Genomic DNA, 24,917 nt, shown 5'->3' with positions numbered 1-24,917 from the left:
ATTTATATTTAACTAGGTACTATCGCGTTTTGGTTGTGTTTTATTTAGTGATGCGTTGAACACTTGTTTAATTCTTTGTGATAATGTTAAATCTTTACTTTTTCCTCATATTTTGCGGTAAGTTGGTTTATTATGTAATTTAGTTAGTCACTTCGATGATAATTTATTTTTTTAAATGGCTCTATTACTCGTTCTTAAGTAAAAATCGAAAAATAAATCAAATTATTTGCTTTTTTCTATTGAATAATTTTGTTTCAAGACTAAAATTTACTTGAAGGTATGAAATGATTTATGATAATAATTGAAGACTAACGGCCGAATACTGAAACGCCATTTAAATATTTGACGGCTTCTCAAATAGTTAAGCAGCTCCTAAACTTACATTTCGCATACTCAAAACAATATCTGAGCAGTTCTCAATTTGTAAGCACCTCTCAAATTAAGTTGCACTTAAACGCCACTCAAATGAATTTTCGCATACTGAAACGCCATTCAACGCTAAGCAACAACTGTCAAATCGTCTTAAGCAGCTGTTAAATTTGAGAGTGCTTGCCCGGTATCTTAAATCCTATTCTTATACCTAAATCGACCTAAATAGTGGTAAATAATGTGTGTCATCGTTATCATTTCTTTCGAGCCTTGAGGAAATACCTAGATCTAATCGCAGGAACGCAATAAGGCTGAACGCTATTGAAAAATATTATTATAATGACATGCAATTCCGAGCGAGGTTCCGCGTCTCTAAAGAAACGGTGTTGTTTCTGGATTCATAATTTGGAAGCTCTTTGAAACCCCTCATCAAACGCCATACAACCAGTGGACCAAAAATACTTATTATAACCCTACTGTTCTACGCAACGGGAAGTTATGAACGTGTACTAGGTGATATCTTCCACATCTAACAGCCAACTGTGCATCGTATAGTGCACGAAGTAACAACCAAAATAGCTGCTATGAAATCGCAATACATAAACATGCCTATTTCTGAGGAATAAGGGGACATCGCATAGCAGCATTTCCAAGAGTTGTTGATTTGTCAATTTATTTGATGCTCTGTCAACAATGATAAATGTCAATTGTGGTTACGTTTCGGTCCACGATCGCCATTCGCCACTTAATAGATTTCAACAATAAAAAGTATCACCTTTAAAATTATTTTTTTAATTAAATAAAAATGCAAGCATTAATTTTTTTATAGGACAAAACGAGATTTATATATAATAGAAACTAAAAATAAACTGTTCTATGTTAAGTTGATTGAGTATATTTCCATAAAAGACAATACATAAACAAACGATGCTGCGTGTAATGGATAAAAAACGCAAAGTTATCATTTGTGTAAATGAAAACATACTTTTTTTGGTAAATGTTGCCATTATGTAAACATTTGAGAGCTGCTTAGCTGATCACGGCTTCAAATCCGTTGAGTGGCGTTGGAGAATACCATTTAAAATTGAAGGATACTTAAATTTAGGAGCCCGTCAGCTGAGTGAAAGATTTGAGTAGCGTTTCAGTATTCGGCCGTAAGCCCTATAAGGTAAAATGTATCTTAACTAACGCGCGAAAATTCAAAGTAGGATATTATTGTCACTATCATAAAACTTATGAATCTTTTCTATGGACATAATTAAGTTGTTCGATGCGTCTTACCTTCAGTGTCAGTGTGACGTGCAAATTTTGGGACACCCTGTATTATGCGGCCTTTATAATGTCGTCGGTCCACTTTGTTGTTGTTTGTTTGCCACAAATAATTAATTATGTTTTATTAGCTAAGTAGGTATTAATTTTCCTGTATAATTGCAAATTGTCTTCACATTTTATCTTACTACTCCAATACTTCATTAAGTAAGTATATTTTTTCCTGTTTAAGACGTAGTTTTTAGGTATTACGTACTTAACTTAATTTCTGCAAGGAAGTTTTAATTTGGCTTAATTACTTTTGCTTTTATTGGGATCACAACAATAAAAGTCAAAATTGCATGTGCTTTGTACTTAAATAAGTATTACTATAGTCTAGTCTGCGAGCACGTTGAATTTTGTCCAATGAGCCCAAGCTACCCATCCATATTGCTCGCGCGCTGCAAAATGGCGCGCGTTGCTGTCGCGCTCGCACACTCACTGCGGGCGCCCGTCGCACAGTCGCGACAGCAATATAATTAAGGTTGGTGGGTAGCTTGGGGTCATTGGACAAAATTCTACGTGCTCGCAGACCGGGCTTTAGTCTGATCATAGGTTTTCAAACATTTTAAACATTACCCGCTTTTAAATTTTAAACAACAATTTAGGTATATTACTCGTAATTAGGTAACCATTAAATACCATTATTTTTTCACCTGTCATTCGCTTGAACTGGAGAGCAGTTTGAACCTTCGAACTCCTATATTTTTCTGATTAATTTCGTTGCGAGTCCAATGACAGTTTAACTTTCCCCCGGGACAAACTTGACCTTCACTGGTTGGGTTTTTATTGCGGTAAAGCTGTAGATCGTGGCTACACAGGAGTTGCAGCGGTGGGAATAGTCCCGTACTCCAATACTTCAATTAACTATACAATTTTATCCTGTTTAGCCTCGTGTTTGACGGTGAATGCAGCACAATCGCCATGCAGGTAAAAATCATCGTTTGTTACAACGTCATCATTATCATCATCATCATCATCATCATCATCATCATCATCATCATGTCAGCCAACAGGACGTCCACTGTTGAACATAGGCCCAATGATTTCCACATCGCAGGGTTTGTAGCGGTCTGCATGCAGCGCCTTCCTGCTACCTTTATGACGTCGTCGGTCCACCTTGTGGGTGGACGTACCACGCTGCGTTTCCCATACAACCCAAATCCAACCAAAGGACGTCCACTGCTGGACAATAAAGGCTTCTCCCAAGGATTTCCACAACGACCGTATACCTGAAGACGTTTTCCAGCGTACTATAGGCAGGCCTCTCACTCTTTAGTGGACCGACGATCTTAGTAGAGGTTACGGGAAGCGCGGTAGCGAGGGACTAGTCTTTGTCCAGCAGTGGATGTTATAATAGTGCCGACTTGCACTAGGTTGTTCTTTTTCACATTCATCATGAAGCCGCCTGTGGTCTAGTGGTAAGACCACCTGCTTCAGACGCAGAGATCCCGGGTTCGATTCCCAGTGGGGGCAGGTTTTTCTGTTCGGTTTGGTTGGTGGTAGGGCTTATTCTAAGTCCGCCTGGCTAGCTACCACCATCTTACCTAAGTCTGTCGCCATAACAACCATGTTAACAGCATTGTTGTGTTCCGGCAGTTAGAGGTAAGATAGCCAGTTCCTCCGTGGTTGAAGATTCCGGGTGAAGCTCGCTTCCACCTTCGACCTGATCGTCACTTAACATCAGGTGAGATACAGGCCAAGAGCTTCCTCGTTGTGGATAGAAAAAAACATCATTATCATCAGGTCATTTAATCTTTTCTGCAGGAGCACGTCCCTCTCTAATTTATCAAAGGCAAAATCGAGGATTTAGCCTGCACTCCCCACGATAATCAGACACTTTGGGGAGGCCTTATGTTCGCATATTCCCTTAGTCGCCGTGACGATATCATCAAGAAAAGCAAAACGCCGAAATATCAAAAAACAATTTAAATACTTTTGTTTTCAGCAAGAATGAATGGCAGTGTAAAAACGGACTCTGCATCAACATTAAAGGCAAATGCGACGGTATCAGGGACTGCCCCGACGCTAGCGACGAGACGGTAGAGCTGTGCAGCGGGAATCAGTAAGTAGGCTGGAGGAGAATCCATTTCCCATTAATAAGTAAGAATTAGTTTCTTAGACATAGAAACTATTTTGAAATCGTAGAAAATAAAAACGTAACGTTCTTAATAATTAAGCTAATTTAACTGAGGGATGAAAAAATGTAGAGACGGTGCTTTACTGAGGGCAAGTCAATTTTTGAAAGATCTTGGATACTTAGGCTTAGAACGACAATTGGTTGCCCAAAGGCTGGCCTGGCAGTTACCTCGAAGAAACTTTTGTTTGTGTCTTAATACGTCATACTTACTCTAGTCAAAAACTCAAGCACGGCTTGACAGATTATTTCACTATTTTTTGTAAGGATGGTAAAAATGACGAGCAATGTTTTCAGAATTATTAAAAAAGCTAAAAAAAAAAAAACGGAAAATCCTTTTTCTATGTGAGTTTGCCTCTGGCGCAAATAGTTTGAAATGTTCTATGGATAAGACCAAGACAACAACCATGGTGCAGCTATTAATTAATAAATTAATAAAACCAATTTCAGGTGTCCACCCAACGCGTACAGATGCCACTACGGCGCATGCGTAGATCGCTCGGCTCTCTGCACCGGTGTAGAAGACTGTGCTGATGATGACGAAGCTTCAACTAGATGCAATAACAAGACCAAAGCCTTTTCGTAAGTACCTTATGCTACTGGTTTCTGGTCGATCAAAACACTAAGCAAAATAATATGATTTTCGATTTTTTTTCTTATCCGTAGGACCCGGGATAAGCGTGATGTTTCGGGACGATGGAAAAGACAAGCGGGATGCAGGTGAGTTCAGAACCCGTCCTTGTTTTAGGCTCCTCGTCGTGGCCTTCCTCACCGTGGGCCACGGCACGGCATATGCTGAGTGGTGTCCCATTGCGATGGGCATCGCTGTTGCGACAGGGTGGCACCGCTCACTTTACTTTCTTTTCCATTGTTATGTTTTATGTGTTACCTCTGTCTTTTTTTTAGTTACATTTTTTGTCTATGTGTGATGTCCATAGATGTTTCTTTCTTTCTTATAGGCTTACTACACCCAATCTTTTGTAAAATACGATTTTAAGAACATCACTGTTACATGCCTACATCACCAACCGTATGCATACCAATAAAGCAGGTAATATCCCTATTCTTACATCATTATCATATTTCAGCCATGGAACGTCCACTGCTGAACATAGGCCATTCCCAATGATTTCCACAATGGCCGGTTGGTTTCAAAAACTGGCCTGCATTCACCCTCTTAGAACTATCGCCACAATTTTTGAAAATATTTAATGACTTTTCCAGCAAAAACGAGTGGCAGTGCCGTTACGGGACGTGCATAGATTTCTACGGGAAATGTGACGGGATCCGCGACTGTCCAGACGGCAGCGATGAAACCTTCCCTTTGTGCAGAAACACCGTGTAAGTAACTTCTTCTTTCTTCTCATAGTGGTCTAATATGGCAAATAAATTATAGTAAAAAAAAAACTAATATCGCGCTTTTAATTACTGCACTAAAAGGCCAAAAAGGACACCATCTAGCATTTATCATCAGGACACTGGATATCATCTAGCACTTAAGTGCTCGAAAAGACAAATCCAGAGAACCCAAACTCGATGAGTTTAGGAGTTCCTATGGCCAACTTCCAGTCCCATCATCAGACCAGTTCAATGGTAGGTACCTTAATATTGTATTGTGATCTAATCTACATACCTACATTATAATTGAAAAGTATCATGATGATACAAGAATTTATTAGAAGTGGGTGTAATTCAGATTCTTAGATTCCATTACATAGTTAGTTACATACACGACGCCTTATAAAAGCGTGTTGAAATTGGGGCACACTGAAAACCAGCATCTTGGCCTTCGTCTTCACTAGTGTCATACCCAACTGGCAACAAAAAATCGAATTCTACAGCAAATTGAAAACTAACTCAATTTTCAGGGTGTGTTTTACAGAAGAACACAACATAATTTTTAATGTGTCTTGGATTTCTTGATTATCTTAGTATCAAAGATACCCAATTATTAAGTTGAACTGAGTGTCTGAGTTTCTACCACCATTTCTTCTTAGCACCAGCCAGTGGTAGGGTAAGCTTTATTTGGGACGTGTAGCTCATTATTATGTAGCTTTACCTAAAATTTGGATTTCTTCTTCAGCTGCGATTCCAGCTGGTTCCGCTGCACTTACGGCGCATGCGTAGACAGTAGGGCACCCTGCAACGGACTCAAGGAGTGCACTGACAATTCTGACGAGCTGCTGCCCATTTGCCGCAACGAAACTGCGGTTAGGTAAGGTTTTTTTTATTTTCTCGTCATCTTTTCGACCATTGACCTCTTTATCGAAGTTGGTCGCTTACTAATGGGCCTCATAAGAAGGCTCATGTCACCCAAAGGACGATGGAGCGTGCTATGCCTGCGTGATCGAATCAGAAATGAGGAGATCCGCAGGAGAACCAAAGTGACTGACATAGCCCGCAGAGCACTAAAACCAAGTGGCAGTGGGCGAGGCACATAGCTCACAGAGCTGATGGCCGCTAGGGCTGGGGCAGAAAATTTCTCGAGTGATGACTACGAGTGGGAAGACGTAGGACAGGAGTCAATTCACCGATTATTACGTTAATTTATTTAAAGTAGCTGTTGCCCGCGGCTTCACCCGCGTTAATTTCGGTCGGAATGAAACTATCCTAAATGTTTTTTACTGAATGATAAAATTATGGAAAGGGCAAATCATCAACAGGATAGTTTAGGAGGCAAACAAGCAGACGGATCACCTGATGGTAAGTAGGTAATTACTGGCGCCCAAAAAAATAATTATGTAGTCCCGGGGGCGTTACAGGTGCGTTGCCGGCCTTTACTTGCCTTATGGTCCTATGTCCCCTAGATGAGGCAGAGGGCGTCCACAACAGTCCTCCATCGCGTTCCGTGTTAAGCTTCCCGTTTAATCTCCCTCCAAGTCTTGCCGATCTTCTTCGCCTCGTCTGCCACAGTGCGCCGCCAAGTTTGCTTGGGGCGACCACGTTTGCGTTTTCCTTGGGGGTTCCAATCCAGAGCCTGCTTGGGGATGTGATCGGGATCCCTTCGGAAAGTGTGGCCAATCCACTTTGAATTTGCAGCGGAGGTAAATTCCACTGCCAGAACGGGCAGAAGATAGCGGCGTATCTTCTCTGCGACGGCATCAGCGACTGCGGCGACGGGTCTGACGAGACGGTGCGCGCATGCGCTGGAAACATCTGCAGCACGCATCTGTTTCAGTGCGCGTATGGCGCCTGCGTCGACCCGGGCGCGGATTGCAATGGGGTAAGCATTTTAGGTTATTGAGGGGGGACCGCACCCTCACATCAGGTGGGGGGGGGGGGGGATTAGTGTCATCCCCCTCCCTCCATATACGCGCATAGGTACGGTATTCATATTATTATAATAATTTCCCTACAGTGACCCCTTCAAAATTATTGCAAATTGGGCATCTAAAAAACTGTAGGCTTATTCTTGAGAATATTTTGCAAATGGCCTTTATAACTAGCTTTTTCTAAACATAATTTTAGTAAATCATAAAGCTTGGTGGTTAACCCTAGAGTAGTCGCGCCTTTCCGTGAAATGTGAGTGCTCGCGTATGAGCATTTTGCCGCCCAAATTTAAAGTCCGGTTGTGTGTCAAATAACAGTTTAAAAATATGAAAATCAGTTAAAAATGATAGAATAAAGCATACACTATTAGAAAATGACGCTTATTAAAGATTTGTGGTTAAAATTTAAAGAAAAAAAAATATTTTCGAAATGTTAGGAAATATTTATAGAAATCTTAGAAACACTATTGTTTTTACCTACATACATCATCAAATATTAAACTTATTAGCACACTTTTAAAGGTTTTCCTTACATATGACATGTGCTTCAACAAAACAGGCCTGTCACAATACATGTGCATTTAATGTGCGTTGCACAGAAAATTTGCACAACTATTGCACCCTTGGCACATCATCTTCAGATTCTGCCGCTGATTGTTCTATAACAGTATTGTAATGACTATGTTTACTTTCTTCATAACTTTAGTATACATTTTCCACTAATTTTAGTGCACCAGCTTCTTCGAAATCCGACATCTACCTTGTTTTTTCATTTTTTGTATCTTACGTGAACTTTACCGAAAACGACATGAAATAAATTAAGCACTAATAGTAATTATTAATGTTATGACGTCATTAATGTCAAAACAACATTATACGCAATGAAAACTAATAATCTTCCAACTACACTAAAAACCAGACACACAAATTTTACTTACGTCAGTAGTCGCGCAGTGAGCAATTTACCGCAAAACGTGACATACGTTCAACAATCGTTCTCTATTGCGGTCACCTGCGCACTAAATTTCTTCTAATTTCTAATACATGGAGGTGAAGTATGGGGAGGCAGCTACTGAAACGCTTGACTTTAACAAACGCATCGTGTAGAAAATAACTCGATTTTTTTGCCGAGGGCGGCAAAATGCTCATAGCGCGAGCACTCTAGGGTTAAAAGCTATTTATATAATTTTACTAGCGGCCACCCGCGACTTCGTAGATCTTCGTGGATCCCGTTTTACCCCCTTAGGGGTGGAGTTTCGTAAAATCCTTTCTTAGCGGATGCCTACACGTCATAAAAATATCTACCTGCATGCCAAATTTCAGCCCGATACACAACTTATGTAGAAATCTTTAAATACCTCTTGTACTGATTCTTACTTCTATTTTACTTCTTCTATTCTTACCTGATCACATAATATTATTACAAATAAAAACTTCTAAAATGTTTCAGAAACAAGACTGTGTGGATGGTTCCGATGAATCGGACGAGTTGTGCAACAGAATTTGGCATCCAAACTCCACGTGAGTATAGATCGTTTCATCAGAATAATATTAAAAATATTATTATGCTGTGTTAACTGTCTGACTGTTTATATAAATAACTCTGTTCACTTGGAAAATTCCAATTTAAATGATTTGTGGGAATGAATAGAGGTATCCGTGGCCGTGGGCTCCACTGATTGTTCTGTTCATTTCCATAGATCAGCTAGTGGTGCAAAGAGGCAAAGCATGTTTGTAAGATGGGGATAGCGGTGCGGGTTGTACAATAACTAAATGTCGATGTATAACTTTACTGCATATCTGAATTGTACAATTGTTTGTTATCCTAAATAAAATAAAATAAAATAAAATCAGTTTCATCCACGAAGACGCGCCCCACCATTCTTCCGCTAATGTTTGAGTGTTATCGGTACACGCTAAAATTATCCATGAGTGTACATACACGCATACTACAATAATGACGCTCGGATTACTCGGATTAAACTCTCCGCACCCCACGCTTCCCTCGTGTGCCTCGACCAAAAATTGGTGGGGCGCGTTTTCGTGGATACCATGAACATACCCCTTTCAGCACGAGAGAAAAATTTGACGATTTCTAAAAAATCGCGTTAGTTTCTGGGGTCTTTAGGATCTTAGTAAGTAGAGAAAAATAGCGAAAAAATTTAGGGGGTGACTTTAACCCCCTTAACCCCCCCCCCCCGCACGATCGTATCAATCCGTCATGAACCTATGATTAGCTATTTCATTACAATTACAATTTAAACTAATTTAAAAAGACATTTTAGATTTATTATTCTTCATAAAGACATGACATCGTAATTAGATACTAATTTCTGCAAAAAAATTCAAAAATAGCTCATGGCCCTAACCTAGAACTCTGTCAAAACCTGAATTTTGGGGGTAGTAGCATCTTAAAATTGAACATGAGCTTTCGTTTTTAGTAATATCTTTTTTTTTTAATCCCAGATATCGAGGCTATTATTCAATAACACATGGGGTTAGATATTTTCATAAAAGGGATCATTTTGGTTCATCTATTGGTACTAGAATCCTGATATCCTCTAGACATTTTCACTGGTGGCTGTATTTTCTACAGCGGATTTGTACTATTTGGTGGTTATGTGTCTCGGAGACATTCTTGAGTTTATTCTAGAGTAAATCTGATGTTCAGGCCTTTAAAAGATTCGAAAGGTTTCCATTACTTACATTACCAAAAATTCAAACATCGTCCCGACATGCACGCTCGTGCTGTAGAACTTTAGGAGTACCTGGTACTCGGCTACATCTAACTTTTTGTAAAATTAAAGCGAATTATATTTTTTAATGATATAATTTAAATTAATACGCACAAAATTCATTGAAATTTACAAAAGAAGTAATTTAAATAAATTAATACTTTTCACGCCTCCCGTAGTCAGGTACACGTCCATCTTTGTCCCTCAACACAGCACCGACTGAACGCCATTGAAAGTTTTTGTATGAAAAATAGCAAATATATCGAACCGTACGATCGATTGGAAGCGTCTTGGCGCGGTAAAATTGATTTACCAATTCACTAGGCACTACGCACTTTCGTATTATTCTGTGCTGAAAGGGATACCATCAACGCCACCTTTTTTTTTTTTTCAAATACAAAATCTTGGCACGAAACTAGAAAATACTTTTATGACTACACAAGCAATATATACAATGAAAAACGTGTGAGAAATCGTAATTATCCGTCACTTATAGGTTTAGTAAGCAATATAAAATAAAAGCATTAATTTGTTCTATAAGAAAGAAAAAAAATATAAAGCTATTCCTCTCTTTCTTTCTATTTTCTTCCTCAGTCCCGCACCAGGTGGCGCCTGTGTACTACCACCATACCCAGAGCACGGCAGTTACATTGTCATCGGCAAACCTAACGCGGTTCCTGGTCAAGCCTTCCCTACCATAGCCTACAACGTCACGTGTCACCCTGGCTACAGTATCATCGGTGACACAACAGAAAGGGTATGTTTGGAAGGCGCCTGGTCACCTGAAGTGGGAGATTGCGTTAGTAAGTATCCAAATGATAAGTGAACAAAGATATTGCGGGGGTTCCTCAGGGAACGATTTTTGGACCTGTATTGTTTGTGTTGTTATTATCACGTTAATATAATGCGTTAAAACAATGTCTTTCACGGAACAGAGATCTGCAGACTCAACAAAGACCAGAGCGTGACTTACCGCTGTCTGCTGGCTGGCACTTCTGAAGGTTAGTAAACTTAGTTTAGGAATCTATCTATACTGTGACGATGTTGATCGAAATGAAAGGGCCCTCTGCCTGTAGGACACAGAATTAATTTTTATTTCATAGTATTAAGATTAAGTTGCACCAACTTTTTTTAAGTCTGTAATAAATATCCACCGCTGGGTTACCAGTGTTTTTTGCATGAAGTTTGACTGACTTTTGATGTTTAATATTAACCCAACCCAATCACACACATTATCAAGTGGCTTTAAAAGTAGGGAATAGGAGTGTAGGTTTTGTCTTCCATTTGCCTTAACAGGTTCCTCTTGCAGTGGAGTCTAAATGACCTGATGATGATTCTCGTCTAATATCCAGGTTTCAGGCCTTGCGGCGAGTATGAGCCGACCGGGACAGTTATCCGGGTTGACTGCCGGGCTCCAAATTACTATTACAACGGGAACCTACCGTATATGCACTGCGAAGCGGGCAGCTGGGACTACACGGCTCGCTGTCTTCCAGGTCAGTCACTGTTTATTTCATCATCATTTCAGCCTTAGGACGTCCACTGCTGAACATAGGCCTCCCCCATAGTAGGGAATTTAGTGCAATGATTTGTATGGAGACCCCTCCACTTTGGTATAGAAGGCTCATTTTTGCAACAGTGGTTCTTTGGGTGCTCCTGAGTGGATTTCCGTCGGTAGACATCGGGAGCCCCCCCTGTGGTAGCAGGGGGAGGGGGGGCAAGTTTCCTTCCGCCGCGCTTCACTTTAAGGCCCATATCTTCAAAACTATGGGTATTAGGGCAAGTGTGGTATCATTTTCGGATAATTAAAGGATGGCGAATTCATTTCTAGAACAAACTTTTTGCCTTTTCATACAAAAAAATTGAAATATTGAGTAAAATTCACAAAAACCAAAAAGTATTTTTTTAAATAAACGTCGTTTACTTTTAAACCACTGGAGATAATCTAATAAAAAAAATATGACCTAAAAGCTACATTTATCAGGATTATAAAAATATAACATTGTATGGTACTATTTTCGCAAAAAGTAGGTGAAAAAAAATTTTTCTTCAGGACACAGCGGGCGAATTTTATTGCGCATCGGAAAAAAATATTTATTTTATCCATGAATTCATACTATTTGGTTCATAAGCAAGCAAGTATTATTATTTTAGAATTTATTTAGAGTTGCTGGCACATCAATCTACCATAATTTGTATTTTTTCGTCAATTGATTTTGAACTCTATGTGTGAGACATAAGGTTGAAAATAGCTTAAATACATTTTAATATTGAAAATGTCATAAGAAGAAAGCACTATATAAAGAACTTTAATTTGTCTAAACGTCTTAATGATTATTATTATTTTAATTAACACTTTTATTTCTACATACAATTGTACCAGTGATTTAACGGAAAGGTAAGTGTGAGGAAAATGAGGTTTCACAATCATAGTACGGGAGATATATTTAGCACAAAGGTTACGGCTGTGACCGTTTTAGTTGTTTTTTTCAGACAGCACCAGCTTCTGCACTACTTCTTGCACTTACATCTCACCATTTCCAGGCAAGCCTCGGCAGCTACGGGCAAACCGGTCCATGTAGGCTCCATCTTGCTATCGACTCTGGTCCACCCCCAAGCCCAACCAGTCGGGTAAAAGGAAGACTCGAGTCGGTTGCTTGCACCTGATCCTGTACGCGAATCCCTTGATATACTGCCAGTAGTCAAGGCTGATACAAAGCTGCTGCTGATGTCTGGGTTATCATCTTATGTAGGGCCTAAGCTAAGCTAGGTCTAAGCGTAGTCCACAGCGACCCATTAGGATCTTTATGCTCCGTTTTTTTATTCCCTATCATCCAAAAAAATCCTATCCATTAGGTGAATTAAGCGTCTGAGTGAAAGCCTTCTAAGTCTTTTGATGCCGGATATGCAGACCCAAGCAGACCCATCCTTACAGTATTGATTCATGGACCCCACATGTATTCCACATGCTCGAGAGCTGTCTTCTGTTGTTAGGCCTATTTTGTGGGACATGTGGTTCGTTCCATAATGCCCAGTTTGCGTACCAGTAATTGCTTGGGCTTAGGTACCTTTTATTTCCGTTTAATGAGTTTTCTCCATGACCTTGTGTTTCCATTTAGGAATGATTTGGAGAGGTTTATCTTATATCGTTGGAGCTTTTCCATTTAGCACTGTGATTCTTGGATATGGCCATATTATGGCCATGAGGTATGCCGTTAGATAAAGGTAAGTATCAGTTCTGACCCAATAGGTATCGCCTCTGACCCTAGTTTCGCTAGACTGTCGGCTCTCCCATTGCATTTGATCCGTGTATGTCCAGGCATCCCACATCAGGGACACTTTCATGCCTTCCGAGTTTGTTCATCTATCTAGAATAATTCTAGACTCAACCTTCACTGAGGCGATGGCTTTTTGTTTGAGTGCTGCCTGGCTGTGGATCAGGATGTAAATATTGCGTTTTTTACACCCCTGTTCTTTAGTGCACACATATCATAGCATAGAATTCAGCTTGAAACACTGTAGCAAACCTCCTTAAGCGTTCACTATGTTCGAAGTGTTTACAGTAGTCGCCCGTTCCCGTTCCCAAGGCCATCTTTACAGTGGCGGCGTAAGTCCTAAGGCACCCTCTGGTAACCCCCACGATTTTGGGGTTACCTACCGATTCCAAGATTGAAAGACAATGACATAGACCGCAGACTTGTTATGCAGATGCGCCAGTGAGTACTAATCTGTGCGACATGTGTCACCCTCTGATGCTTGGCACCCGGGGCGTTCTTTGTCTTCGTGACTTTGAGCTATCAGTAAACCAGATTAGGCTGTTCTGTTGGGATTTTGGTCCTCTTTTTAGTCATCCCTTGTTCAAGATCTATCCACTTACTTATTAGATCAATCCAAGGGGTTCGCGTATAGGATTAGTTGCAAGCAACCGACTCAGTCTTCCCTTTACCCGACTGGTTGGGGGTGGACCAGAGCCAATAGCAAGATGGAGCCTACATGGACCGGTTTCCCGTAGCTGCCGAGGCTTGCCTGGAAATGGTGAGATGTAAGTGCAAGAAGTAGTGCAGAAGCTGGTGCTGTCTGAAAAAAACAACTAAAACGGTCACAGCCGTAACCTTTGTGCTAAAAATATATCCTGTACTATGATTGTGAAACCTCATTTTCCTCACACTTACCTTTCCGTTAAATCACTGGTACAATTGTATGTAGAAATAAAAGTGTTAATTAAAATAATAATAATCATTAAGACGTTTAGACAAATTAAAGTTCTTTATATAGTGCTTTCTTCTTATGATATTTTCAATATTAAAATGTATTTAAGCTATTTTCAACCTTATGTCTCACACATAGAGTTCAAAATCAATTGACGAAAAAATACAAATTATGGTAGATTGATGTGCCAGCAACTCTAAATAAATTCTAAAATAATAATACTTGCTTGCTTATGAACCAAATAGTATGAATTCATGGATAAAATAAATATTTTTTTCCGATGCGCAATAAAATTCGCCCGCTGTGTCCTGAAGAAAAATTTTTTTTCACCTACTTTTTGCGAAAATAGTACCATACAATGTTATATTTTTATAACCCTGATAAATGTAGCTTTCAGGTCATATTTTTTTTATTAGATTATCTCCAGTGGTTTAAAAGTAAACGACGTTTATTTAAAAAAATACTTTTTGGTTTTTGTGAATTTTACTCAATATTTCAATTTTTTTGTATGAAAAGGCAAAAAGTTTGTTCTAGAAATGAATTCGCCATCCTTTAATTATCCGAAAATGATACCACACTTGCCCTAATACCCATAGTTTTGAAGATATGGGCCTTAAAGTGAAGCGCGGCGGAAGGAAACTTGCCCCCCCTCCCCCTGCTACCACAGGGGGGGCTCCCGATGTCTACCGACGGAAATCCACTCAGGAGCACCCAAAGAACCACTGTTGCAAAAATGAGCCTTCTATACCAAAGTGGAGGGGTTCTTGCACTAAATTCCCTACTACCCAATGGTTTTCACCTCAGATCATAGAAAGAGAATAGATATGAAGTCGCGCGAAGTCGCGCGTAACTACAACGAGAACCAGTGTCCCCACATTTCCCCCACCACAGCTCCCACACACACATTCAACTGTGTAAAAACAAAGCGACTGAGAGTCTACGACAACATGTGCAATCGGCTTAAAAGTGCTGTGATTGGCCAGAAGGCGTGCCTTATGGCCAATCAATGGCCGCGTGACGTGACGCACACTTTGAAAAAAGCAATTAGAGAGAAGAAAGATAAAATGGAGTCGATAAGATATCGATACTTTAAATCCTGGGGGCAAGGCTCGAAATTGGTTTAAAAAATGCTTGTATGAAAACCTTTTTATTATTATACGTTATTATTATGTTCTTTAACGATTTTTGCATAAAGGAGTCAGTTCCATTTTGTATGGACGAAAAACTCAGAATCAATTATTGGGACTAAATTTAATGAAGTTACCTTATATTAATTTACCCAAAGCAAAGCTCAATGTCGTTATCGATGGAGTATAGAAGTTATAGACTGACAAAGTTTGTATGAAAAGTCATGGGTTAAGTAGGTACTTGCGATTTTTACCAGTATTTACAATATTGGTAATATATTATTATTTTACTTTAATAATAATAACAGGATCACTGTAATTATTATTAACTACTATCGCGCATTAACTTTTTAATTATGGCGAAATTCGTACCGCCTATGTTTATCAAAAATAATGCCTATATTAGGCTTTCAACCAGCTCTTATAGTAATTACATAGTTGACAGTTACTAATCCCTTCTACTATTGTTATTGTTTTTGTAAAAACTTAAAAATCGCAAGCAACTCATGATTTTTTCATTCAAAATTAGAAAATAGAAAATAATAATTTACTTCTATTTATCGATAATAGGAAACCGTATTAGAACACGAGCCCTGCACTATGTTACGACCGGCACATGCGGCCGTACTGTGTATTTTCACGCGTCAGTGGATATCGGAAGAAATAAAATACATTGCGCAGTAGTTACGCATCATGACATAAAGTGGTTGCTAACTAAATCGTCAATGTACAACGTGTTTGAATTTTTATCACCACTAATTTCGAAATCGCAGTAAATGTCACGGCACTGAATTCGTTCGTAAAAATGTTTAGTTTTTTTTATTTATAAGCAAAATACCAATGGATTTGCAATACTTACATGTGGTAAATGACTTCATTGTTCCTGTAGTTCTTCGTTTCACTTATGTTATTGCACGTTACGACGCATTATCCAACAATATCGGAGAACATTTCCTCAGTACGACTGAATCGCGACTAACCTGGCGTCGCGGGCGATGTTCGTTTCTGGGCATATCGCGGAGACACGCGCCACGCCCCCGTTTCACATCTATTCCCTTCTATGATCTGAGGTTTTCACAATGGCCAGTTGGTGGCGGCCTGCATCCAGAACCTTCCTGCTACGTCTATGAGGTATGTCACTAACTGTTTAAATTGTTTTTTACTGGTAGGAACCTATAAGTGGTTAGCTTGTTGCCTATCTTATGTCATTATTACACACTGTAAAACCCTGGTTTTCCTAAATAAATAAATAAAAAATAAAAAGTATGTGTTTATTTATTTATTTCAGGGCAATAAACACATACAGGCACGCGACCTTCACCATATTGTCGGTCTACCTAGTAAGTGGGGCCCACACTACGTCTTCCAGCCCGTGCGGGCAGCGCAAGACCGTTCGTCGTTGTGGAATCCTTGGCCTTTGTCCAGTTTTTTTAAAAGATCACTCAGTTCACACGCACATTCTTACCATCACTTCGAACCAGGCCATTTGGTTCAAGAATTACCGGTACTGAAGCGCTAGCAAGAGACCTGCGTATGATGTCATTGAGGCTGGCGTGACGGGAATATCTCCCGGCACTTCTGCTGCATGACAGTCTGTGATGACCAAGGGAATCAACCATGTTCTGTATGCTATTTTTATTTGGCGTGTCTTTACAGAATGCGGCGTGGTGCCCTTTAAACACAGTCTAACTTCCGGCGCCGGCGGCGTGGCGGCGATGACGGCGGAGTTGCCGTGGCACGCCGGCATTTACAGGACGACCTCGACGCCGTACAGGCAGATCTGCGGCGGGTCTCTGGTCAGCGCTAAAGTTGTCATTTCGGGTGAGTACATTTTTTTTACGTCGGGAAATGCTTTGTGCATACCCACTGGTCGATGGGGACGGCCAGTGGGCTATGTGGGACTCTCCTCGCCTACCCACTAAACGCCGGGCCTTCCAACTAAAACCCGACGATTTCCACCAGAGCCGAAAGAAACGGAGCCGCGAGTTATTGTCCTAGTTGGAGTTGGACATTCGTCCACAGCTCCGCCTCAAGCTAGAGGCCCTTGAGCAAGCCTCTCCGGTTTCGAGGGAACCCCCAATCCCCTCCTCCAGTTATTTTTTATAGAGGTTTTGTCCTCTCGGTCCTGGTACAACAAGACCCCTGGCCCGTCGTAGCGGGTTACAGTCTGCTCCATGCCGCTGCTCAGTCAGCTTTGCTGATCAGAGAAGAACCGAGAGCGGCCCTCCCTCCAAAGAATGTGGGCCCCACCTGTGGGGGTTTTTAAAGATGTCCCCTGCATCGTGGCCCGGGCTAATGCCTCGACGGCCCCCGGCCCACTCAATTGTGGGTTACGGGTTGCCCGACAGGCTCGCCGAGTTGACGAGACCTGCCGCGCAGGTGAGAAGTTGGCCGCCCGCGTGAACAAACCACGCGGACGTTGCCCAGGGTGCACCACGAGGAGGTCCCTCACCATCGCACCCCTTCGGGTGAGTACATCTATACCAGGGGTATAAAAATCCAGTCCAGATTATTTATTGTTCATATCGAGCAGTCTGGAATGTATTGGCTCCAGCGGTCGCAGGTTTTTAAGCCCCTGATTAGAGAAAATCCTTCACTTGCAATCATTTCGACGTGACATCAGTTTACTCACACGGCATCACTTTCTTTCTTTCTCACGTCCAACAATCAAGTATGAAATAACGAGATTAAGAAGGAATATCTTTTTCCAGCCGCCCATTGCTTCTGGAACAACACCATAGGAAAAAAGCAGCCTGCAAGCAACTATGCTGTGGCGCTGGGCAAACTATACCGGCCGTGGATGCTGGAAGAAGATAAGAGAGTACAGAAGTCTGATGTAAGTGCGCCTTTTATCAACCCGATTGAGGTACCTTTAACTTTCCCCCGGGACAAACTTGACCTTCACTGGTTGGGTTTTTATTGGCGGTCAAGCTGTAGATCCTGGCTACACAGGAGTTGCGGCGGTGAAACGAGAGCGCAAAAAAATCAGTCACTATTGTCAGCTTCCTTTTCAAGGGTATAGAACAGGTTAAATCTTACTCCTTGAAATACTTGGGTAAAATCACCAACCAAACCCCCTTTTTTTTTTTAAATTAGCCCACTGGGAATCGAACCCGGCAACTCTACGTCTGGAGCAGGTAGTCTTGCCACCTAGACCATAGACTACCTTACCTAGGTCTCGCTCAGTCAGTGCCTGAGGTAGGGCAGCGGCACGGGTGGGTGTTATTGAGATATCCTCTGTCACGTCATAAATGTCAATTTAGGCAAGTAAGCTTAATAAACACAGGAGTAACAGGAAAGATATAGTACATTACAAAAAACAAAATATAAAATCCTGCGCTAAGGTGTAAGTGTGCCGCAGCGATGCAAAAAAGCAGAGAGCTCAGTGTAGACACTGCTCTAAAAATGAGCAGAACACTGATTTTCAGCTCTTGCTTGAAAAAAAGAAAGAAGACGTACAAGAATGGTAGAGAATAAGGTGTGCATTGCTCTTCTTTGCAGGTTGCAGACATAAAACTACCCCCTCATTTTCTCGGTGGAGCCACAAACTATCAGGAAGACATCGCTATACTCATATTAAAAACTACTATAACCTATTCCATTTATGTTCGGCCGGTGTGCGTCGATTTCGGCGTTTTGTTTGAGAAGCGACAGCTGAGAGAACAGAGCTTGGGAAAGGTAATCACAACTTTTTATCATGGCTTTTGGTCTAACGTAAGCGTTAGTCCAAAAGCCTGAAAGAACTGAGGTTCTTCTGATTAATTCGTTGCGGGTCCAATGACAGTTTACTTTCCCCCGGGACGAACTTTGACCTTCAATGGTTGGGTTTTTATTGGCGGTCAAGCTGTAGATCCTGGCTACACAGGAGTTGCAGCGGTGGGAATGAGAGGTGGGAATAGTCCCGTTAATTCAGGTTTTTTTTGAGACGCCAAACGTCACCGAGGATACCCCTTACCTAACTCTAACCGTAACTATTACGATAACCGGTGTTTTTGTATGGAGTTTGACAGATTTTTGACAAGATGGTGCAACCCAGCCTTAGTATGTAAAATTACTACTGCTAAGGATTTCTGGGGTGGGCACGAAACAACAAATTTTGAGAACGTCAACATCATAGGGCACACTGAAAACCAGCGCCGTGGCCTTCCTCACCGTGGGCCACGGCATATGCTGAGTGGAGTCCCATCGCTGTGCGACAGGGTAGCACTGCTCAGCTCACTTTCGTTCGTATTCACAAACATTACTGTGAGGTCTCACAGAGCGCGTGGGCAGTGGCACAGGGTGACACGAATCAATCACAGAGCTCTATTCAACGCTGTGCGTTCGATTTGCTGCTTCACTTAAGCAAGCATCGTTTGTGAATACGGGCGTTTCTCTACCATTATTATGTTACCTCTGTCTTTTTATCATTTATTTTTGTCTTTTTGTGATGTCCATAGCAATAAATGTTTCTTTCTTTCACCAAAAGGTGGCTGGCTGGGGCTTAACCGGTCCGGATAGTCCAGAGTCCCCAACCCTCCAAGTGTTGCACCTGCCCTACGTCTCTATCGAGGAGTGCCAGTCGAAGGCCCCTCCTGGCTTCACGACGTATATCACTGGAGACAAAATCTGCGCTGGTTATGAAAATGGTGAGTGAAGCTCATACAAGCAAGGTGGACCGACGACATCATAAAGGCAGCAGGAAGGCGCTGGACGCAGGCCACTACCAACCGGGCAGCATGGAAAGCATTTGGGAAAGCCTATGTTCAGCAGTGAACGTCCTGTAGCTGAGATGATGATGATGATGAGTGAAGCTCAAAGTTGCACAGCGTGCTATGGAAAGGGCTATATGTTTTTTTACGAGATCGAATCAGAAATGAGGAGATCCGTAAACCGTACCGTACGTAGAACTGACGGCCGATGGGGCAGCAAGGTTCTGGAGTGGAGGCAGCGTACCGTAAAACGCAGCGTGGGACGTCCACCCACTAGGTGGACTAACCCGTCTGGTCACAGTGGGTACTGTAAGCCAAATCTCTCCATTTCATTCGTTTCTTTCAGCCAAAAGACGTCCACAGCTGGACAAAGGTCTCCCTCAAGGATTTCCATAAAGACCGGTCCTGCGCTCCTGGTCCTGGGCACATAGCTCGTAGATTTGATGGACGTTGAGGCATACAAGTTCTAAGGTCACTGATTGACTGACTGACTGACTCACTCACTCACTCATCACGAAATCTCAGAAACTACAAGCTACAAATGCTAGGAGTCTCAAATTTTGCACGGGGGTTCCTTTTACAACGTAGGTGCTCACTAAAATGATATTTTGCAAAATTCAACCCCTAAGAGAGTAAAACGGGGTCCACGCGTACGAAGTCGTGGGCGGCCGCTAGTACATCATATTTTTTTCATTTTCAGGGACAGCATTATGCAAAGGGGACAGTGGCGGCGGGCTGGCCTTCCCCGAATCCGATAAGGGGACGATCCGATACTACCTTAGAGGCATCGCGTCCACCGCTCCCGATGACGACCACCTGTGCAATGTTAACTGGCTCACCACCTTCACACAGATCTCGCGCCATGAGAATTTCATCAAAGAATACATTTAGGTTTACGTATCTATCAGTGCCTCACGTTACCACCAATGCTGGTACCAACGTTGGTTATTATTGGTTTTTGGGCCTTTACTTGCGCCAACTCGACCAGGTTTGATCTATTGTGGCAGACCAACGTTGGTTGGAGTTCTTGCAACTCATGAAGGCATGTGAGCTTTCCATATGGACAGAGAGAGAAACTTTCTCTTCTTAAGCAGACGGGTGACGGGTGTAACGCGTAATGGAATGTATCGTGTAATGTAATGAAAATAGTACGGACAGCACTTTACATGTAATGCTCGTTGTGCCGTCCACACGTAGAATTCGTGTTACATTACACGTTAATTTATATTACACATTACACCCATCTGGACCCGGCTTTAATTATTTTTTATTTAACAAAACATTTGTTATGTGTATTTGTATGTGTATAACGTGACTAAAGGAAATAAAAGAAGTGAAGGGATTTTTATGTTGCAATTTAATTTTTTATTATAAAAAATAAAAATACCTAAGAAACTATTTTTAATTTGAATAGTTAGTCTAGTTAGGGCTGATTTTTCAATCGTCAGATAACTTTTATATGAAGAATAAGTTTGGCACATTGACAGTTTCAGCATGGGAAATATGTCAAAATGACAAGGTTATTCTTCAGATAAAAGATATCTGAGGCATTGAAGTAATATTACTACGTATAGAACAGACATCGCGAACAAAATATGTACAGTGCGGGGTGCGGGGCGGGAATTTGACGGACAGCTGTCAGTCAAATCCATGACTACCTATCAAGTTTCATAATTTATGGCGATAAAATCTGCACCAGAAAATGTCGTACTTCATTGATAGGATTGCACGAATAGTGACGTTCCTGCGGTCGCCTCATCATACATTGTGAAACGATTGTGAAAATAAACAAATCGGCTAAATTGTGTTAAATTTTCATGGTGCTCAATAGCAAAAAGGTTCAGCTACTTACATTATTCTCTTATTATTTTCTTTCTGTTTCTTTTTATGTGGTGTACAATAAAGAGTATTTATTATTATTATTATTTTGTTTCAAAGATTCTATCTTTCTCCATCTTAAAGACGGGTATTTTGACCTATGGCGCGGGCCTCAGCCAAGCGTCATAGGGTGAAGAGCTGTGGAACCTGTGGATAAAAATTTACGCGTAATGCGGCAGGTGTTCAGTATTGAGGCTTTTTGAAGCCTGTAGATCAGATTGCTCGGGATATCTAACATTTCAAAGCTTTGTTTTAGTAATTTTGGTATTATTCCTGTAGACGATAAAACTATGGGAATTACGTGGATGGTTTGTGCGCGTCATTGGGTTTTTAATTGTATTGCTAGATCGTGATATTTAGTAATTTTTCCGGAAATGGTTGTTTGGATATTATGCGAGTTGGGGATTGCTATGTCTATTAAGTAAACTGTGCTATTCGTTTTGTCGTGGAATGTAATATCTGGTCTATTGAAATGTATCGTTTTATCAGTAAATAGTGTCCTGTCCCAATACAGCTTAAATTTTCTGTTTTCAAATACGTTTGTGGGTGAGTATTTATAATATGGTACTTTTTCAGTAATGAATTTAAGTTTATATGCGAGGTACTGGTGTATTATGGAGGCTACCTGATCATGCCGGTGTTTGTAGTCGGACTGTACTAATGCTTTGCAGGCTCCTGTGATATGCTGTATTGTCTCTGGCGCGCTATTGCAGTGTCGGCAAAGGTCTGTTTGTAGTTCTTTAGTGATGTGTTTCCTGTAGTTTCTTGTGGCTATTACCTGATCTTGGATAGCCAGCATGAAAGCCTCCGTTTCGGGGAAAAGCTCACCTCGTTTCAGCCACTCGTTCGACGCATCCTTGTCGACATAAGCGTTATTATTATTATTTTCTTTTATTATATTGTGCGTTTCCTGTAATGTAATCTAAGCTCCCCTCCCTTAGACTAAAATTAGCCCTCCTAGACAAGTGACAAAACGTAGCAGTTGAAACATTCGAAATCACTTCGCTCTGCCGTTTTTTGGTGTTAGTTACTTCACTCTTTGATGCGATTTTAAAATTACAACTGGCGATTCCGAATTCACAACTGAGGGGACTGAGGCTAATCGTGTTACTTGTGCTACAAGTGCGTATGGGCTTCATACTGATGCTTAAGCCATTAATTTTTTTTTTCCCGATTAAAATGTAATGTAATCGATAATCGCCTTGAGAATCGTTAACTGGTATTTTCTAATTCGATAAAAAAATTACCCATCTCTAGTTTAAAACTGTCATCCAACAGCGCACGAAATATTATGAGTTATAGATAATGATACCATTACAGAGGCGACACTTCGTTTACGTTTAGTTTCTGCCTATTGAATTGGATACTGTAAGGAAACATCGTCATCATCATTTTAGCTACTGGACGTCCACTGCTGAACAAAGGCCTCCTCTAATGATTTCCACATCGCCCAGTTGATAGTGGCCTGCACCCAGCGTCTTCCTGCTATCTTCAGTCAGTCCATCTTGAGATTTTAGAAAAATTCCCACTCGTCACGGTAGGAACAAAGCTAGGGATGACCTACGCCTTCACTCCAGAACCAATAAAATAACTGAAAGTCAGAAACTTTCAGTTATTTTATTGTCTCTATTGTTAACTATCTCAGTGGTTGAGTACACGTATAATAGCTGTGAGGTAGAAGTTACGGGACTAGGTCCTGTACATCGGTAGATTTGGTAAATAAATGAATCCATCCGGACTCAGAAACTAAAAAAATTAAAATAGCTGTAATTTTTTAATACTGGATTTGTCGATTAAATTGATCATATTCCTGCGCCCTAACGGGTCGGACACTGGTGACCAGACACACTGTACAATTATTATAATTTTAGCCTATCTCGTGAGCTAGGTGTCAATAATTAGGGTGATTTACTAACTAACCAGTCGCATACGAACAACAGCAGTGAGATTCAAACAAGTTTGATCCATGATGCCGCACGACTATTGTGTGAGCCCACCCGTAACCCAAGCTTATTTAGCTTAACACAAGGGGCTGGACGGGACTATTAGTAATTTGTGCAATACAAAGTGCTTATAATCTTTTAAAAAATCTTTTTATTGCTGTATTTGACCTTCCTTTCGTATACTAATTTATACGTCAGTGTCAATTCTGCGATGTTTATTCTTTGAAATTTTCGTAAAATGGCTGCCGCCTTGTAATTAACAAATTAAAATTAAATTAGTGTTTTAAAGTGCATAAATGTACAACTTAATGGTAAAAAGTCATTCCTTGATTTTTACTTAATATGTATCTGGAGTTATTTGAACAGTATTTTCGTATATAGGATGGCATAATATTTCAAAAAACAAAACTGCACTCAAGCGTGTTGTCACAGCAACCGCTGAGCACATACTAATTGAATTTCGGTCCGTGGACCTATTTACGTGCCAGAAACAGTCTAGTTGACATGTCTTCTCTAGTACGTAGTACATTATAACTCAATGATCTGAGGATTGAAAAATCAGCCCTTAGTAGTACATAAAAGTATTTCATTTGTAGCCTGAAAGCCCAAGGAGCTTTTGTTTTATACTTAACAGTTTGGACTGGACCTGAGGTGGAATTGTGTAAAGCAATCGTAATTATTTGACGTATAGTTCCAAAATACTGAACTGTCCTATCCATGACATTGACAGTGGGGCGCCACCGTCAATACCGGATCGCTGGTTCCGATTTTTGCCATGTTGGAAACCATATAGTTGAATGATGGTAGCGCCCCCCTGTCATTGAGTTTGGTGGGACAGTTCAGCGTGGGTCATCTATACGATAAAGTCAGATAAACAAAGCGTTTGACAGAATAATCGTACGTTATGAACTGTCAAATGATAACGATTGCTTTACACAATTCCACCTCTGACTCTACAGTGGCGCCATCATAGTGAGTGCTAATGCAATAGTCTTTCACACCGCTTCAGCGCTCACCAGTTGGCGCCACTATCTTAGACACTAAAGTCCGGTCGCCGAGCACGTAGAATTTCGTCCATCGACCCCAGGCTACCCATCCTAATCGCTCGCGCGTAATTATATCGCGAATGTGGGAGCGAAACTTTTTTTTTTCGGACTTTAGCGAAAGGACCCAATTCTTCTTCTTCTTTTATCGTGTCGACAACAAACCTACACAGTGTCAGCTAGGGCATGAATATCGGAATCTCGGAAT

At 40.9% G+C, this 24,917-nt stretch overlaps 1 protein-coding gene across 1 annotated transcript; it reads left to right on the top strand.

The window, feature by feature from the left end:
- On the top strand, positions 1 to 21,201 carry LOC135086160 (modular serine protease-like). Its single transcript, XM_063980963.1, has 17 exons — positions 1 to 117; positions 2,568 to 2,607; positions 3,626 to 3,742; positions 4,265 to 4,396; positions 4,481 to 4,534; positions 5,039 to 5,155; positions 5,898 to 6,029; positions 6,854 to 7,037; positions 8,534 to 8,604; positions 10,413 to 10,621; positions 10,754 to 10,819; positions 11,171 to 11,314; positions 16,811 to 16,975; positions 17,866 to 17,990; positions 18,656 to 18,832; positions 19,623 to 19,782; positions 20,546 to 21,201. The coding sequence occupies exons 1-17, from the start codon at positions 84 to 86 to the stop codon at positions 20,734 to 20,736; spliced, it is 2,118 nt and encodes a 705-aa protein (XP_063837033.1). The 5' UTR covers positions 1 to 83; the 3' UTR covers positions 20,737 to 21,201.
- The last annotated feature ends 3,716 nt before the right edge of the window (positions 21,202 to 24,917 follow it).

This window comes from Ostrinia nubilalis, chromosome 30 (assembly GCF_963855985.1).
Source record: "Ostrinia nubilalis chromosome 30, ilOstNubi1.1, whole genome shotgun sequence".
Lineage (NCBI taxonomy): Eukaryota > Metazoa > Arthropoda > Insecta > Lepidoptera > Crambidae > Ostrinia > Ostrinia nubilalis.
This window is presented reverse-complemented; position numbering and strand designations above follow the sequence as displayed.

Coding starts and splice junctions, on each gene's coding strand:
- LOC135086160 (XM_063980963.1), top strand. CDS start 84: ATGTTAAATCTTTACTTTTTCCTCATATTTTGCG. Junction 4,397..4,480: donor AACAAGACCAAAGCCTTTTC/GTAAGTACCTTA, acceptor TCTTATCCGTAG/GACCCGGGATAAGCGTGATG. Junction 10,622..10,753: donor TGAAGTGGGAGATTGCGTTA/GTAAGTATCCAA, acceptor TTCACGGAACAG/AGATCTGCAGACTCAACAAA.